Here is an 18506-nt window from a genome sequence, read left to right as displayed (position 1 = left end):
GTGATTAACGATGGATATATGGAATTTGGTACAAGTCATAATCTGGAAAATAGAATCAGTTAGGATGACAATTGTACAACTTCATGTTATGACCGTATGAGGCAGATTATAAGCAAAAATTGAACAAAACCTTGATCACCATTAGGTCTTAGATCATGGACCAGACTGTTCTATAAAAATATCAAAAATAACAGCACTGAATGACATCTAAGATTGATAACACACAAATTGGACAACGTGCAAAATGACAGATACCTTTTAAATTTTGTATCAACATAAATGACTAACAGAAACAGAAAATGCTAGAAACGCTCAGTAGATCAAGCAGCATCTGTGGGGAGAAAACTAGAGTTGATATTTTGGGGTAAGGTCCCTTCATCAAAATTGGAAAAATGAGAAAGTGTTTTAAGTTGCAGAGAGGGGGAGGGGTGGAGAGAACAGAAGCAATGCCTGTGCAGAAAAAATTGCCAAGTTAACGATTACTTAAAAAAAGACAGTTGGAAACAGAAAATAAAGAAACAGAAATGAGGCAACATCTGTGGAGGAAGAGAAAAAAAGCAGCTACCTCAAATTCCCAAGAGCTTTAACATACCCAGATGGAAGCTGCTGTTCCTTAAGTTCAAGGTGATTAACGAGGATTCTGTGCTGGTCTGAGTTGATGGATGCATGGAATTTTGTACAAGTCATAATTTGTGTTGAGCATCATTTGAACAATGGAGGAAGGTAAAACTGGGGAGTGGGGATTTAAAGTGATAGGTGACTGGAAACTCGGGGTAGGTCCTGCAGATTGAAGGGAAGTGTTTTGCAAAGCGGTCACCCATTCTGTGTATAGTTTCTCCCATGCATAGAAGACCACATTTAAGCAATGACTTGGAAGAAGAGCAGGTGAATTGCTACTTCACCTGGAAGGACCATTTGGGCCTCTGGATAGCAGGAAAGGAAAAGGTAAAAGAACCAGTGTTGTGCATCTTGTGGTTGCATGGTAAAGTGCTGTGAGAAAGGGTTGGCAGAAATAGAGGAGTAGATCAAGGAGGTATGGAGGGAGCAGTCCCAATGGAATACTGAAAAAGGAGTGGTGGGCAAGAGGAGATGTGTCTATTGGTGGAATCCTATTAGAGGTGGAGGAAATTATGGAGGATGATCCTTTGAATGCAGAGAGTGGAGAAGTGGAAGGTAAGGGCAAAAGGAACCCTATCCATGTTCTGGCTGGAAGAAGATGAGGTGAGAGCAGAAGTACAGTAAACGGAGGCAACGTCGTTGAGAGCTCTATCAATTACGCTAGACGCAAAACCATGGTTAGGGGAAAAGGAAGACACGTTAAAAGCACTGGTGTGGAAAATCCCATCAAAGCAGATGTAATACAGACATGGAAATTGGGAAAATGAGCTGGAGTCCTTAAAGAAAGCAGGATGGGAGGAGGATTAGTCAAATGAGCTGTGAGAGTCAGTGGGCTTACAATGGATATTGGTAGCTAACCTGAGATGGAGATAAACCTGCCAAGCAAGGGAAAGGAAGAGTCCGATATGGACCATGTAAAAGTGACAGCAGAATAGAAATTGGCCAAAGGTAATGAAATATCAGTTATGTATGATTGCAAGCAGCAGCATCAGTACATTGATCAGTGTAACAGAAAAAGAACAGAGGGAGGATGCCTGAACAGCACTGAAACAAGGATTGTTCCACATACCCAACAAAGGGATATCTGTAGCTTGGGCCCATACGAGTTTCCATTCCTACATCCTTGACTTGAGAAAGTCAGTGAAGCCGAAGAAACTGTTTAATGTTAGAATGAGAACAGCTAGGTGAAGGAGACTGGTGCTGCAAGGGGATAGGTTAGCCCTCTGTTCAAAGAAGTAGTTAAGGGCCCTCAGACTATCCTGCATGAGATAGATGTGAAATGGAATTGGCCTCAATAGTGGTGAACTAGTTGGAACCAGGAAGCTATCCATGTGGCAGAATGCATCAGACCTATCACAGATTTAAGTGGGAAGGGATGGATAAGAGGAGAAAGAAGAGAGCCTGAACAGGACTGAAACAAGGATTGTTCCACATATCCATCAAAGGGACATCTTTAGCTCGGGTCCATGCAAGTTCCCATTCCTACAAGTAAGTTCTATGGAACAACAGTAGAATAAAACAATTGGTCTACCAGGACAGTCCTGCTTTGGAGGTATAAACAAGCTGTGCAGGTTTGGGGGACTTTGAGCTGGAGGCTGTGAGGAAAGGTATCCTGATAAAATAAGGTCAGTGACTGTCTGGCAGACAATGGCTTGATGTTCAGTGGTGGGATCATTGGAATTATTAAGTGGTTGAAAGTTAATGTTTGGTTTTTGTGAGGTAGAGGTCAGTTCAGCAAACCACAACAGCACTGCCCTTGATGACCATGTCACTTTTGGCCCTTAGAGAGCAGAGCAATACAAGTTGAATGGGAGTAGGTCACAGTAAGCAAATGTGCTGGAAAAACTGAGGTGGTTCATGTTGCATCAGTAGCTAGCAATGAACAGACCTAGAGCAGATATGAGGCCAGGAAGAGGGGTTCAGTTGAATTGAGAGATCTGGAGATGGAAGAAAGGTCTATATGGCCCAGGGTGGGAATACTTGATCAAAAAATGGGCATTAAGTCAGTAGAAGAAGAGTTCAACATTATTCAGGTTCACAATTCACTAAGATGGGAAGACAACTGAGGTCTCGCGCTGATGTCCGATTATCTAGAAATAAATGGAGGGAAGATCAGACAGATCCTGAGGATTATTTCTCGAATTCAAGAACTGTTGAAGTTTGTGATTTTTATATTGCTTCAATGATGCTCAAGATACAGCACTTCATCTTATGCCCAGGTATAGTGAAATCCTCCAGAATTAATATTGAATTTAACAACTTCAGGCAACCACTCTTTTTTTGCTCTCTCTCTCTCTCACCATCTCCCCACATATTTGGCTGTACCTCTGTTTCATTGGTTTAATTTTATTTTGCCTCCAATTGTTGTTTTTTAAATTGTTACCTTGACAACTCTAGTCTGCATCCCATCACAGGCATTCTCTGTTTTCTACACCTTTCCTCCCCACCAACATAAAGTGCTTCTCACTTTAAATTACCCACCATAAATTCCTGGATGTTTTTCACTACTTTGTGATAACATCATCGTATGCTTAATCTTAATGTGATTTTCATAAAGTCCTTGTATTTACAAAATAATTTTATTAAATTTGCCTTAGGAAGTTAAATCTAGTTATTTATGAAATAGTTACCCTTTTAACATTGTAATGACTACTCATGACTATGTGGCCAGATTCTGCTCTAACTCCATCTACAAGTTTGCAGATGATACCACCGTAGTAGGCTGTATCTCAAATAACAATAAGTCAGAGTACAGGAAGGAGATAGAGACCTTAGTGACATGGTGTCATGACAACAACCTTTCCCTCAATATCAGCAAATCAAAAGAGCTGGTCATTGACTTCAGCAAAGGGGGCGGTGTACATACACCTGTCTACATCAATGGTGCTGAGGTCAAGAGGGTTGAGAGCTTCAAGTTCTTTGGAGTAAACATCACCAATAGCCTGTTCTGGTGCAACCACGCAGACACCATGGCCAAGAAAGCTCACCAGCGCCTCTACTTCCTCAGGAGGCTAAAGAAATTTGGCACATCCCCCTTGACACTCACCAACTTTTAACGATGCACCATAGAAAGCATCCTATCTGGATGCTTCACGGCTTGGTATGGCAACTACTCTGCCCGGGACCACAAGAAACTGCAAAGAGTCGTGGACACAGCCCAGCACATCACAGAAACTAGCCTCCCCTCCATGGACTCTGTCTATACCTCTCGCTGCCTTGGTGAAGCAGTCAGCATAATCAAAGACCCTACCCACCCGGGTCATTCTCTCTTCTCTCCTCTCCCATCAGGCAGGGGATATAGGATCCTAAGGGCACATACCACCAGGCCCAAGGACAGCTTCTATCCCACTGTGATAAGACTATTGAACGGTTCCCTTATACAATGAGATGGACTCTTGAGCTCACAATCTACCTTGTTATGACCTTGCACCTTACTGTCTTCCTGCAATGCACTTCCCTGTAGCTGTGACACTTTACTCTGTATTCTATTATTGTTTTTACCCTGTACTACCTCAATGCACTCTGTAATGAATTGATCTGTACAAACAGTGTGCAAGACAAGTCTTTCACTGTACTTCAGTACAACAGACAGTGATAAACCAATGTCAATGATTGGCAATCAACCTTCCTCACTTAGAAAGCAATCAATCATTAAATGGAGTGTCATTCCTTCAGGTTGTGAGTAGTTTTAAATGTCTTCTCACTTTTAATTCTATAATCTTTTCTCTCCCTAAATTTCCTTTTCTGCACTCAATTCACCTTCCTGCTTTAATTCATCTCCCAGTTATTTCTCAACCACTCTCCTACATTGATGCCGAATGCTCAAATGCTCTGCTGTGCCATTTTGAGCTTGCACATCCAACAATATTCAGAAAGGCAAACTTTAATTGGATTACATAGAATATGTAGTACTGAAGAAGGAGATTCAGTCCAACATTTACGTGCGAGCATTTATGCTCCACTCAAGCTTCCTCCTCGTCTTTCTTTATCTAACTCCATCAGAACAATCCTCTATTCCTCATGCTTATCTAGCCTCCCACAATGCGTCAATCCCACTCATGTTGTACTCACTATCTGTGATAGCAGCTCCATAGTTCTACCCTTCTTTGGATAAGAGAAGCTTCTTCTGAACACCCTCTTATTTTGTGGTGTCAAATATTGAGGGCTTATAGTTTTATCTTCCACAGAAGTAGAAATACTCTTGCCAGGTCATCTAATAATCTCCATTACCCCTCAGCCTTCTCTTTGCAAGAATAAGCATGACAACAAGAGTCACAGAGCTGTATAGCACAGAACTGGGCCCTTTGGCCCACCACATCCATGCCAGCTTTTTTGCCTGTCTATGATTATCCCATTTGCCCAAATTAGGACCATACCTTTCTATGCCTTGCCTATTTAAGCATGTCTAAATTCCTCTTAACCATGGTAATTGTATCTGGTTCCATCGTCTTCTCTAGCAGCACATTCCACTCTCTGCTTTTTTAAAAAAAAACTTACCCCTCAGATCCTATTTAAAACTTCTCTTTCTCAGGAGAGGAGTCTTGATGACGCGGAAGGGAGTGCTGGTAAGGGTAATGTTCTCGAGGTTGTAGATATCAAGAGAGAGGATATGTTGAAGTTGTTAAATAATATCAAGACAGATAAATCTCTGGGGCCTGACGGGATTTTCCCCAGGCTGCTTCGAGAGGCGAGGGAGGTGATTGTTGAACCGCTGGTAAGGATCTTTGAGTCCTCATTGTCCATGGGGATGGTGCCGGAGGATTGGAGGGTGGCGAATGTTGTCCCCTTGTTCAAATAAGGTAGTAGGGATAGTCCAGGGAATACAGACCGGTGAGCCTTACGTCTGTGGTGGGTAAGCTGTTAGAAAGGATTCTAAGGGACAGGATCTATGAACACCTAGAGAATCATGGACTGATTAGGGACAGCCAGCATGGCTTTGTGAAGGGAAGATCTTGCCTCACAAGCCTGATAGAATTCTTTGAGGAGGTGATGAGGAAGATTGATGAGGGTAGTGTGGTGGATGTGGTCTATATGGATTTTAGTAAGACATTTGATAAGGTTCCTCATGGTAGGCTTCTTCAGAAGGTCAGAGGCCAAGGGATCCAGGGAAGCTTGGCTGTGTGGATTAGGAATTGGCTTGCCTGTAGAAAGCAGAGGGTTGTGATGGAAGGAGTGCCCTCGGATTGGAGGGCAGTGACTCGTGGTGTCCCGCAGGGATCGGTTCTGGGACCTCTACTTTTTGTGATATTTATAGATTACTTGGATGAGGGGGTGGAAGGCTGGGTTAGTAAGTTTGCGGATGACACTAAGATCGGCGGTGTTGTGGATAGTGTGGAGGGCTGTCGGAACCTACAGAGGGATATTGATAGGACGCAGAGCTGGGCTGACAAGTGGCAGATGGAGTTCAATCCGGAGAAGTGTGAGGTGGTACACTTTGGAAGGACAAACTCCAGGGCAGAGTACAAGGCAAATGGCAAGGTACTTGGCAGTGTAGAGGAGCAGAGGGATCTGGGGGTTCATATTCACAGTTCACTGAAAGTTGCCTCACAGGTGGATAGAGCAGTTAAGAATGCCTATGGGATGTTAGCTTTCATAAATCGTGGGATTGAGTTTAAGAGCCGCGAAGCGATGATGCAGCTTTACAAAACTCTAGTTAGACCACACTTAGAGTACTGTGTTCAGTTCTGGTCGCCGCATTATAGGAAAGATGTGGAGGCGTTGGAGAGGGTGCAGAGGAGATTTACCAGGATGCTGCCTGGATTAGAGCGTATGGAATATGAGGAAAGGCTTAAGGTGCTAGGGCTTTATTCACTGGAAAGGAGGATGAGAGGAGACATGATAGAGGTATATAAAATATTGAGAGGAATAGATAGAATAGACAGCCAGCGCCTCCTTCCCAGGGCACCAATGCTCAAGACGAGAGGGCATGGCTTTAAGGTTATGGGTGGGAGGTTCAGGGGAGATGTCAGGGGGAGGTTTTTCACCCAGAGAGTGGTTGGTGCATAGAATGCACTGCCTGGGGTGGTGGTGGAGGCAGATACATTGGACAGGTTCAAGAGTTTGTTGGATAGGCACATGGAGGAATGTGAGATAGAGGGATATGCGGGAGGAAAGGGTTAGTTAGTGTGAGGGTGGTTTGATGGATGGCACAACATGGTGGGCCGAAGGGCCTGTTTTGTGCTATATGGTTCTATGGTTCTATGGTTATGGTTACCTTAAACCTACGGCCTTTTATTTTTGACACCTCTACCAAGGAAAAGAGAATTTGATTATTTACTATGCTTCCCATAATCTTATGTACTTTCTATCAGGTCACATTTCAGCCTCCTTCATTCCAGGGAAAACAAATCCAGCTTATCCAATTTCTCCCCTTAACTGAAGTCCTCCAGTTCAGGTAATATTCCAGTGAATCTCCAATGCACTCTCTCCAGCACAATCACAGCCTAACCTGTGAAGGCATGCATGCTCTATGCCTTCTTCACCACTCTAACAACTTGCATTGCCACAAAAACTTAAAAATTAAATGGTTAAACCAATGGAAAAAAATAGATGTTACTTTTATTCAAAAAACTAAAATAATTCTCATTGTATTTAAAATTTAAAAGATAATTCCTTCAAATAAGAAGACAAACTAACAAAATACAAACACATTTCGACTATGTCAGAGTGCTTTCATAATTTATTATTGCTCCTAATCACAAAATAAGATTCTTTTATACTGATGTGAGTCAGCCCAGTAATTTATTTTAAAACTTTTAATTCCAAAATGTCAAACAGATATCCACTGCTAGAAGGTGTGCAAATCATAAATAAAATAAAAAGTCAAAGTTTACATTTCACTAATGCAAGAACATTTTGTGAGTTAACCGTGTCTTTTTACAAAATATGCAAAGTCAAAGAAACTTGTGGCTGGGCTGATCATACTGATAATCAAAATAACAGGAGCAAATGGGCAAATTAATAGTTCTGAGAGAAATTCACAAGATTACATTAATCATTCTAAAAGAATTAATTAATAAAAAGTGGGGACATGATACAACTGCTACTCAAAGGCAAAATATTACATATTTATTATTGCTCCCAGATATAAATGCATTTCTAATATTGTACAATAAATATAATTGATCTGTGTGTTCAGTATACAAAGCAATGTTGTGACTGGAAGAAATAATTGCCTGGAAATTAGATTTCATTCTTTTTATGTTGCACCAATAGCCAATTATATCCCCAGCAAAAACTCCTATCTGCCTCATCTTTGCTGCAAAGGGGATGAACTCTCCCCATGGCTGCTACATAAAAGGTTGCCTTAAAGGCGAGGGGAAAGATACAGACGGGGACAGGAAAGATGCAGAGCCGGACACAGTGATCTCCCATGTGCGTGAACATTTGTGCATGGACCTTGATCGAATCTCACACCAAAACTGCCCTACACAACTACAAAGTGCAAGATGATTGAAGGCCCAGAGACCACAGCATGCAGCAAGCCTTGTTCCATAATAGAAAAACTGTGAAGAGTGATAGAATAACTAGTGATAAGTTTCCATTATCCTGAACACTGAAAACTGAGGCTAGCAGAGGTGTGCAGGACATTAATGTCAGCATGGAGATCCTTTAATTGACATTTCTTTACCAATTTCAATACAGTGGGCTCCTACTTTTTTGTTAGTGCTCAGCTAAGGTCGTAGGTTGCACCCATGGAAGGTAACAAGGTATTACTCCTGCTGTCATAAGGTACGCGAGTGACAGTAGGAAAATGTCAACCATGCTAAGGTGAATTACACATCATACAGACCAGGCCAATTTCCTGATGGGAGCGATTTCACCCAAAAACGATCGCTTGTACAGTCTATCTTTTATGCTTGGTTTGCGCATGAAAACGGGGCTAACGGATCTATTCTCTAGGCTAATAAACATGCCCAAATACACGCCGATATATGCAGACGCACGAAGTCAAACATTAAAGCAGTCGCTGCACCCATTCCAGAAGACTTGAGCAAAGCGGTTTTCTTCACATGCCATTAAATCAACCTCGACTCTACACTCTAACAGGCACACACTGCATGGCGCTTTAAATCTGTACCCACTTCATTAGTCTGCGGGAAAGAAACATTTCACCGAGCGGGATAATTTCACAATAAAACAACCAAAAAGTGGGCTGGGAGGAGGGGGATGCGCATGAAATACGGGGCTCTTTGCTTTCTCTTTCGCACGCTTCCTCTCTCCTGGGTTCTGCTGTCAAGATGCAACTAACAGCAAAATAAATATCAGGGAATCTTTTAAAAATGTATGCTTTACCTTTTGTTAATGCAAATTGCATCAGCGGACGATGTGACTTCAGATTCTTGCACAAAATCGTGCAAGGAACTAAATATTTCAAGAAGACTGGACAGTTATTGTCGAGAACTTCGATTCGATCCTTAAGATTTGCACAAAATTACGAGTCAGGCTAACTTGCTTGGTAGAGGCGCTCCCGCCACAAATTGACAGGAGGGATGTCCAATTGAAACTCGAGGCATCTCACCGTCCCACCCACTGGATGGCGATGAAAGGAGAAACATCAAATCACAGAGCAGGAAGGCCAACGTTCTGCCCGCCTCCTCAAACAAGTTAGGGTGAACTTGGCGTGAAGAATCTTTCTGTCTTCATACGTCGCCTGTATGAATGGGAGAAGGAGATTAAGGGGCAGGGAGAGAGAAAATATTTCCTGAACAAGCTGTAGCTCACTTCCCACGTTCCCACTCCAAATGTTTAACGTTAAAGTCAGCAGTGTTTCAATGCTTGCAGCAGTAGAGCGTTTTATTTTAGGCTAGCTGTGATCAGGCGGGTGAGATGTGCCATTTTGGTGTGTTGTGGCCGGGGGCGGGGAAACGCTGGTCTTCAGCGGTCCTCGCCCTTGCCGAGTGCTGAAGGCGCCGCGCACCGAGGGGCCGGTTCAAAACCCAACCGACTCGTTCCAGGGCCTAAACCCGCGTTCGAGTCGCGCGGGGTTGTCATGGAGAAAGATGGCGAGCTCGAGAGGTAAACACGAGTGACCGCGGAGCGCCTTCAGCCCTTCAAATGGGAACCATGTTAATGTGGGCAGCGGCGTGACCGTCGGCGCAAGGCCTCTCCCTCCCCGGTTTACCTCGGCAACCGTTACTTCCTAAAATAATTAAAAGATTACCTGCTCTGTATTCCCCCCCAGTTACAGGCTGCCTCACGCTTGACTTGTTCCCATTTGTGTTCGTGTATGTTTATATACACACGCTAGTCCAGACTGGGTGGCATGGTATGACGCACTGTGTTTCTTTTTGTGGTGATTTCCTCACCTCACAAAATCTCAAACAGGTCACCGCCTCAGCGGTGGACTTTAGCCTGTTAGTGGCCACTGAAGCCAACATAACCCTCAACCTTAAGGCTGGAAATACTCAGCAGACAGGTAGTATCTGTGGGGAGAGGAAGGATTAACGATTGAACTCGATGATCTGTCAGCAGAATGATCTTCCCAGCATTTGAAATTTTTTGTTCAAGATAAATGTCAGTGAAATTAGGAAAAATTAAATGCTTCAGAAATTTATGCCACGATGCCATCTTACACCATGATGACCTGCCTCACCAGTAGAACATGCTATGTGTATATGATGTTTTGATTGCAACCCATATTATCTTGATGATAAATAATGCCACTCTTTGCAGCTTAAATACGTGAAAATTAGGGCCATCTCACTCAGCACACCTTGTTTAAATTCCTCCAATATAATATCTGTCTCTGTCTCAATACTGAAATAGCACTAGCCAAAGTATCTGTATCCTCTCTCTCTCTCTCTCTCTCTCCTCTCTCTTTCCTCTCTCTCCCCTACCTTCCTTCCCCCCGCCCCCCCCCCAACCCAATACATCGCAGTGTGATTGCAACAAATATACTTCTTAATCTGTCTGCATCCTTTATATATATGGTGGACCAACCAACCATCCTCCTTTAGTGTTATCTATCTGGGTCTGATTGTGCTCATCTGGTTCTGTTACCATAGAATACCATAGAGCCATACAGCACAAAACAGGCCCTTCGGCCCACCATGTTGTGCCGTCCGTCAAACCACCCTCACACTATCTAACCCTTTCCTCCCGCATATCCCTCTATCTCACATTCCTCCATATGCCTATCCAACAAACTCTTGAACCTGTCCAATGTATCTGCCTCCACCATCACCCCAGACAGTGCATTCCATGCACCAACCACTCTCTGGGTGAAAAACCTCCCCCTGACATCTCCCCTGAACCTCCCACCCATAACCTTAAAGCCATGCCCTCTCGTCTTGAGCATTGGTGCCCTGGGAAGGAGGCGCTGACTGTCTACTCTATCTATTCCTCTCAATATTTTATATACCTCTATGACGTCTCCTCTCATCCCCCTCCTTTCCAGTGAATAAAGCCCTTAGCACCTTAAGCCTCTCCTCATATTCCATACGCTCTAATCCAGGCAGCATCCTGGTAAATCTCCTCTGCACCCTCTCCAACGTCTCCACATCCTTCCTATAATGCGGCGACCAGAACTGAACACAATACTCTAAGTGTGGTCTAACTAGAGTTTTGTAAAGCTGTATCATCACTTCGCAGCTCTTAAACTCAATCCCACGATTTATGAAAGCTAACATCCCTTTCTTACCTGTCCAGTCATAGCTGGAAAAATTGCCAGCAATGGCTCCTTTCCTTGCCTGCACTGTTAATTCTGGTGTCTTCCAAGATTTCTCTAGAGTGCTCCTCCAACTTCTTGCCTATATGCTGGCCCTTGGCAACATTGTGTGAAATCCCTTCCAATTTGGTATCTAATACTGACAAAAGTAAGTCAATGGAGCTGTACAATGTGAGCATTAATGTTCCACAGGCTTCCAATTACAGCCTGTAGGAAACCTTTTGCTGCAGGTTCCAGGGATACCTTCTGCTTGACAGCTGTTACCCGTGGTAGTTACTCATTACAAGTCAACTGAATGCTTCATTAAATACAGTTTTTTTATGTTGGCAAAATATCTGCTCACAGTGGCAGTTGCTTTAATTATTTCCATAGAGCAAACACAGTGCAAATTTGGTAAAGCTGGCTGTGATGACTAAAGCAAAGTATATGGTCCACTGAATCATCTCAGATTTGATCTACAAATATTCTCTTCTCATTGGTACTATAAGTTTTCAGATCCTGTCTTATCTATGAGAAAGATAACATGTTATTGTAGTTTTGAAAATTATTTTCTGTAATGCAAAATCACAGTGTAGGTGGAATTTGGTTTCGTCTAAGTTAAGGTGATTTTTGTACCTTTTGATTCATTGATCAATTGCTATTTGCTATAATTAATAACTATCAACCACTGTAATTATTGTTGCATAATTTAGAGACTTGTTATTATAAGAAATGTTCCAAATATATGAAACATATTATCAGAATGTATCTTCAGAAGAGTTAAATTTTGATAAACCACCTGATGTTCCACCATTGGACTTTCTAAACATTTAATGCAATATCCATTGCAACTTATATTTCTCTTGTACCCTACTCCCACTGATATTTTAGCTTTAACCAGTTTTTGGGAATTTTCCACATTTGAAATGTGTTCTATCTGTCACCAATGCTGCAAAGGGTGGGTCTGGACTTAGTACATTCTTTTTACTTGGACCATTCTGCACCATGTCCATTGTAGAACATGTTATCCAAAGAATATCTTTGATCACAAATCAATCATTCACTGGTCTGCATGAAGTGTTATCGGAGTCTTTCAGAGAAAGCAGACAGGTGGGTCCGGTGGAGGTTTGTCCTGAACAGCTTCAAAACGTAGGACTCTGAGCTGTATGGGCAGTTCTTAGGGATTAAGACAGATATCAACTGGTGCTAAGAAATGGTCAGTGCAGTGAAAGATGTCCTCTGGTTTGCCCAAAACTCACTGGCATTCCAGAGCAAGTTGTTCGCAAGCAAGTGCTACAAATTGTCATGCTCGAAAGTGTAGGTCTATATGCTAAGGGAACTGCTCAAGTCAAAGTTGTGTGCAGCCACTGCAAGAACTGTATGCAGAAAGGCCCTTTTCAAATGTACATGGTTTAGCTAAAATATATAGTAAAACCTTATGATCTATTTGATTTAAGGTTGGAAGACAATGGTGCTAATGTTAAGTAACAGGAATAACATGACTTGTTCTGAAAATGTCGACTTGGAATTTAAAAAAAAGAAATATGTAAAATACAAAACTGTCTTTATTATCTGCTGCCCAACCATACATGATCATGGAGACTGTTAGTTTTCAAACTGATAGCTAAGGAATTCTCTGTGCGGAGTATAATATTGCATCTTCTCTTAAAAATATGTGAAATAACAAAGGTACTGGGAAAAGTCTGCATCAAGCACACTGGGTTTGGAAGACTGCTGGTAGGGACGTAATAAGTAACTAATTGTATGCTGAACTTCCATTTTCTATCAATAAAGCAATTTTTTGGTTTAAAATAGGAAAGCTGTGGAAGAACTTCTTGTAGAAGCAAAACGTGGAAAAGCCAGGGCTGAAACAATGGGACCCATGGGCTGGTAAGGAAATATTTAAAACTAAAGAAATTTGCCAATTGCAAAGTTAATCAAATAGTAACTAAAATGATATTGTGTTTTCAAGGTACTGTATAACATGCCACTGAAATGTGCAAGAGACATTGGCACCAATTTAGCATGTCACTGCATGTCAATTCTAATATCATTGATATAACTTTTAAGATTTGCATAGATTCCAAATGATAATATTACTTGATTTTCTAGTGAAACATCAGTTGCATCATTATTCCCATTTCTAGATGCAAGATGGTCTAAAGATGACACCATTGATAAAGGATGATAAATGTGTTGTTACAATAATAAAGGGTATATCACAAAAGGTAGGGCAAACAATCAACATTTCTGGAGAGTCTTGTACGATCATCTTAAACTCATCATCAATCTGTGATATAGAAGGACCTTGATTAAGCCCAAGATGAAAGAAAAGGAATGCTAGAAGCAATTATAAATCTGCAGGAGGGATAGTGCAGTCTTGTATGGAGACCTTTACTGGATTGTAGTAAAGTCAAGGTGGTGCTGAAAGGGATAAAGCATGACATACAATAATTGAAATACTTTTAATGAACTACTCAACAGTATGGTTGGTCATAAATTTACATCTCATATTGATGCCACTGCCACTGAAGGGATGCTGCTTGTCTCTGCAAATGTGAAGTGTCTCTTTGCCTACTATCCTGACATGCTGGTAATCATTCTATTGCTTCTGTCCTCTGAACATGTTGGTAAATTTATCCACTAGTGAGCACCTTGGATATGGTCAGCCACCAGGATGATATTTGGACCTGTTTTCATGTTCCCCTGAAGGATTATGCAATAGAGATTCCAAAATTATTTCATTCATCCCTATTCATTCCCTTGAAGTGAAGACAGGCTGATATCCAACAGTTTTATCTGGTCACACAATTCATTTTTATCTGAGGAGGTCCAATGTTGAGTATTCTAATTTAAAAGACTACATCAAGGATCTACCTGCTTACAGTTTTGGGCTGAAAGGTACTTCTACATTTGACAAGAAGTAGCTGTCTTTTCTGCTCTAATATATCTCTTAAATGTTCTAGGTTTGTGTACTAGTTTATAAAACAGCAAAACTACAGAAAAACTGGTATTTATTAATATATATGAAAAACCTAGTACTCAAAAAATAATGTTTAGGCAACTGACCAAAAAAATGCATGTAGATCTTTCATGTGATTAGATTGGAAAAATAAAATCAACATGATCCTCTAGATATTCCTTCATTCTATTTTTGGGTAAGGTACAATTACAAGTCCATTATTACAGTTAAATTGTAAGTTTTTACACAAAAGAACCAAGAACGTTGGCATAATAAAAATAATTCAATCAAATCTATCAAAATTCCTCATGTCTTCTTCCTGTACAAATTGATTGTTAACAATGCATATTGCTTTAATAAGGAGAGCTATTCTGTATTTAGAATGCTTTCAGAAATGTAATTAATTTATACTTTGTGATTTCTTTTCTCGGCATGTTAATATTTAGATTGTAACCTCATCACCAAATGTTATTGAATCATATTCAAGCTTATTGAACCATAATTTATCATTTATAGTTTCCAAATGTCAAAATTTGCATTTCACAAGGATTATACTTGATTAGTTTTATTTTGTACCATAGTCAAGTGGTAGTCTTCAAATGGCTGCTGTATTAGTGACCATAGGTATGCCACTACAAATCAAACAGACAGTGATTAATATGACATGTTAAGAAGGTTGTACTTCTTTTGTCATTTTATTGAAAAGAAGTGAGCAGCAATATTTAAATATTTTAATATGGATTTAGAAATTAAAAGTCTTTCTAAGCAAACTGAAGTATTCATAAAAATGGGGAATTATTTCCTTTTCATTTTGTGTGCTTGCAAATTCTGTTAAAAATTACTGTCTTGAAATAGAAAAGATTTTAAGCATACCTTTCATGAGCTACCCTTTACAAATCTTTACCACCATCTATATCCTAAGTTGTGCAAAATGTCATAATACCATCACTCCTGGCCTCTCTTATGTTCACGTGGCACTCTAATCCCTTGAACATTGAACTCAGAATTCTTGGACACACTTGCATATTCCTTCACTGTATGCCACCCTAGTTTTGTAATTTCTTCCAGTTCCATGACCTATACTCTCTTTCAAAAAATTTGGAAACACATGTGTGCCTCACTTCACTCTGTTTTTAAAATCTATTCCTTTCTTAAACCCTCAGTATCTTTTGTCATTATTCTTCTTGAAACTTGCATCTAAATAAACATGTTCAAACAGTTTTCCCCCAACCTACTTTTCTCACTTCCTGTTTGTTGGGCTGGAAAGCTGGGCCACTGACCAGCAATTACAGTGTGGCACACAGTACACAGAATATATGTACACACACTCGTAAAGACTGCTTTGACAGCATTCATTCCACAGTAGTTGTAATTTTTCGTAAGGAAATTTGGCCCAAAGTTAGGTAGAAAAGTAAGTTGTTAAGACAGCACACAGAAGTGACAAAGGGCTACAAATAAGTTAAGTGAGTACCAAATGGAGTATAATATAGGAAAATGTGAAATTATCCATTTTGGCAGTAAAAGCAAATGCTGAAGGTTTACAAAGTTTTGAGAAGCAGAGGGTATCTAAGGGCATGATTCATAAAAATCCATTATATGGGTGCAGCAAGTAATTAAGAAAGTTAACAAATATTATTGTTCATTGCTTAGCATTTTGAATACTAAAGAATGGCGATTAATTCTCAGTTATGTGGGGCACTGGCGAGAACACATCTGTCATATTGTGTACAATATTGGTATTTTTTATTTATGAAAGAATGGTAAATGCATTAGAAGCAAATTAGAGAAAATGTATTAGACTGATACCTGGAATGAATGATATCTTATGGGAAAAAGTTGGACATGCTTGTCTTGTATCCCCTGGAGTTGAGAAAAATGAGAGGTGAGTTGATTGAAACGTGAGAACCTGAGGAGCCTTAACAGGGTTGATGTAGAGAGGATATTTCCCCTGTGGGAGAACTTGGAACTTGGGATCACTGTTTAAAAATATGAGGTCACCTATTTAAAACAGAGTTGAAGTGCAATTTTCTCATTCAGAGGGTTGAAAGTCCATGGAACCCTCTTCCTCAAGCGCCAGTGGAAACAATCATTGAATATTTTAAGGCAGAGGTGGATAAATTCTTGCTGGGCAAGGGACAAAAGGTTACCAGGGACAGACAAGAATATGGAGTTGAGGTTACAATCAGATCAGCTGTTGAATGGCGAAGCAGGACTGAGGAACGGAGTGGTCTACTCCTGTTGTGCATGTATGTTCACTCTTTGATACCGAGCAAGTGAACTGTGCAAATATATTTTTAAGGCATTAATAAAAACCTGACAGGTTTTGGGTGTTGCCTGTGTTGAATTTGTAAAACAGTTTTTTGGCATTGTGTATTTAAAGCTGGCATCATCAGTATTTGATGATTTGAAATTGAAGTTTGGTTTGTCCCCTTTGACTCTCACCAACTTTTACCGATGAACCATAGAAAGCATCCTATCTGGATGTATCATGGCTTGGTACAGCAACTGCTCTGCCCAGGACTGCAAGAAGCTGAAGAGAGTTGTGGACACAGCCCAGCACATCACGGACACCAGCCTCCCCTCCTTGGACTCTGTCTTTACCTCACGTTGTTTTGGTGTAGCAGCCAGCATAATCAAAGACCCCACCCACCCGGGACATTCTCTCTTCTCTCCTCTTCCATCGGGTAGTAGATACAGGTGCCTGAGGGCACATGCCACCAGACTTAAGAACAGCTTCTACCCCACTGTGATAAGACTATTGAACGGTTCCCTTATACAATGAGATGGACTATGACCTCACGATCTACCTTGTTGTGACCTTGCACCTTATTGCACTGCACTTTCTCTGTAGCTGTGACACTTTACTCTGTACTGTTACTGTGTTTACCTGTACTGCATCAATGCACTTTGTACTAACTCAATGTAACTGCACTGTGTAATGAATTGACCTGTATGATCAGTTTGTAAGACAAGCTTTTCACTGTACCTCAGTACAAGTGACAATAATAAACCAATACCAATACTGGCAAGGGTGTCACATGACCTCCCATGCAGTCCAATGAGACCAGCATGGCATGGGTTTAGCCAGAAAGAGAAACTGTGAAACTCCACAGGAGTTCAGTAAGGCCACCAAGGGTTCTCCACGCAGCTTGCAACCATAACTTTGTTTATGTTTATAAATCTGTTTAAAATCTTCCATGATATAAAAGGTGCTATACAAGTGCAAATTCATACAGCAGACTCCTGCTCACAGTTAATTATTTGTAAGAACTGAAATGCTCCCCACTGAATTTATACAATATTTCACTTTAATTTTCTGAAGTGGAAACCTGAATGGGGCACCATTAAATTGTCTAATTAATTCTTAAGTGATTTTAATTTTTCTCTCATATTCTGAATAATGAAATATATACCATACATTATTTTTTGTTTTAACAGGATGAAGTGTCCTCTTCCAGGAACTAACAAACGATTTCTCATCAACACTCTTAAGAATACCATGCCATCTCGAAAGCCAATACATGATCACAGACAGAGAGAGAAGGTTAAAGATCCCAATCTAAATGAGAATGAACGAAGAAAAAAGGATAAGCCTCACAAAAACAGTTTCCAGCCCTATAAACATGGATCAAAAACTAGAATGAAATCTAACAGGTCTCCATCTCCGAGAGAAAATGATTCAAAAAGAAATACCAAAAAATACAAGAGTACAAAAGATTATTGAAAATCGTATACATCAAATGAGTGACTAAGACTATTAGAACAGAAAAGTGCTCTCAAATTATTAGAAAATAAGCACTTGTTTAAAAGAAAAATCAGACTTTGTCCTAGAATAGGAACAACTGGGAAATGTCTTTATAGGGAGCTTTTAGCATAACATTCATATAACACTTTGTGCAGATATTCCATGGTCTACATAATTGTGTCAATGATAAACAATGTCACACAAAGAACTGTTAATATAGTAATTGACAAAACTAGTGTTCAGTTGCTTTTACATTAGTAATAGTTGGTGATAGAAGGAGATAATGCAATAAAATATGGAAGTATAAAGAATTTATTGCATTCTACAGATATGGTGCAGTGCTTATTGAATATACAGATAAGTATTTTTATAGCTATGGCATTTGTGCATATGTTTTGGCATTTTGTGTTCTCTTTTAAGTGACTTTACATGGAGAAAAACATTTTGTTTTAGTCCACACCAGATAGTTTTACTAATTATATATGCAATTTCCATACTACTCATTTTACTAGAAAGGAACATGGTGATCTGAT

At 40.4% G+C, this 18506-nt stretch overlaps 2 protein-coding genes across 2 annotated transcripts in view; one reads left to right on the top strand and one right to left on the bottom strand.

Annotated features, from left to right (window-relative positions):
* lnx2a (ligand of numb-protein X 2a) overlaps nt 1-9907 on the bottom strand; it is an 86628-nt gene extending 76721 nt beyond the window's left edge. Inside the window, exons 1-2 of the mRNA XM_052025512.1 lie at nt 9782-9907; nt 8914-9271 (exon numbers count right to left, since the gene is read on the bottom strand). The gene's annotated coding sequence lies outside the window, so the exon portion shown is untranslated. The remainder of the gene's footprint in view (nt 1-8913; nt 9272-9781) is intronic.
* On the top strand, nt 9313-18284 carry si:ch211-140b10.6 (protein POLR1D-like). Its single transcript, XM_052025520.1, has 3 exons — nt 9313-9636; nt 13082-13156; nt 17667-18284. The coding sequence occupies exons 1-3, from the start codon at nt 9611-9613 to the stop codon at nt 17950-17952; spliced, it is 387 nt and encodes a 128-aa protein (XP_051881480.1). The 5' UTR covers nt 9313-9610; the 3' UTR covers nt 17953-18284.
* Nucleotides 18285-18506: the final 222 nt, after the last annotated feature.

The sequence above is a fragment of the Pristis pectinata genome, chromosome 11, assembly GCF_009764475.1.
Source record: "Pristis pectinata isolate sPriPec2 chromosome 11, sPriPec2.1.pri, whole genome shotgun sequence".
NCBI lineage: Eukaryota > Metazoa > Chordata > Chondrichthyes > Rhinopristiformes > Pristidae > Pristis > Pristis pectinata.
Note: the sequence above shows the minus strand (reverse complement) of the source record. Positions and strands in the feature narration are given on the sequence as shown.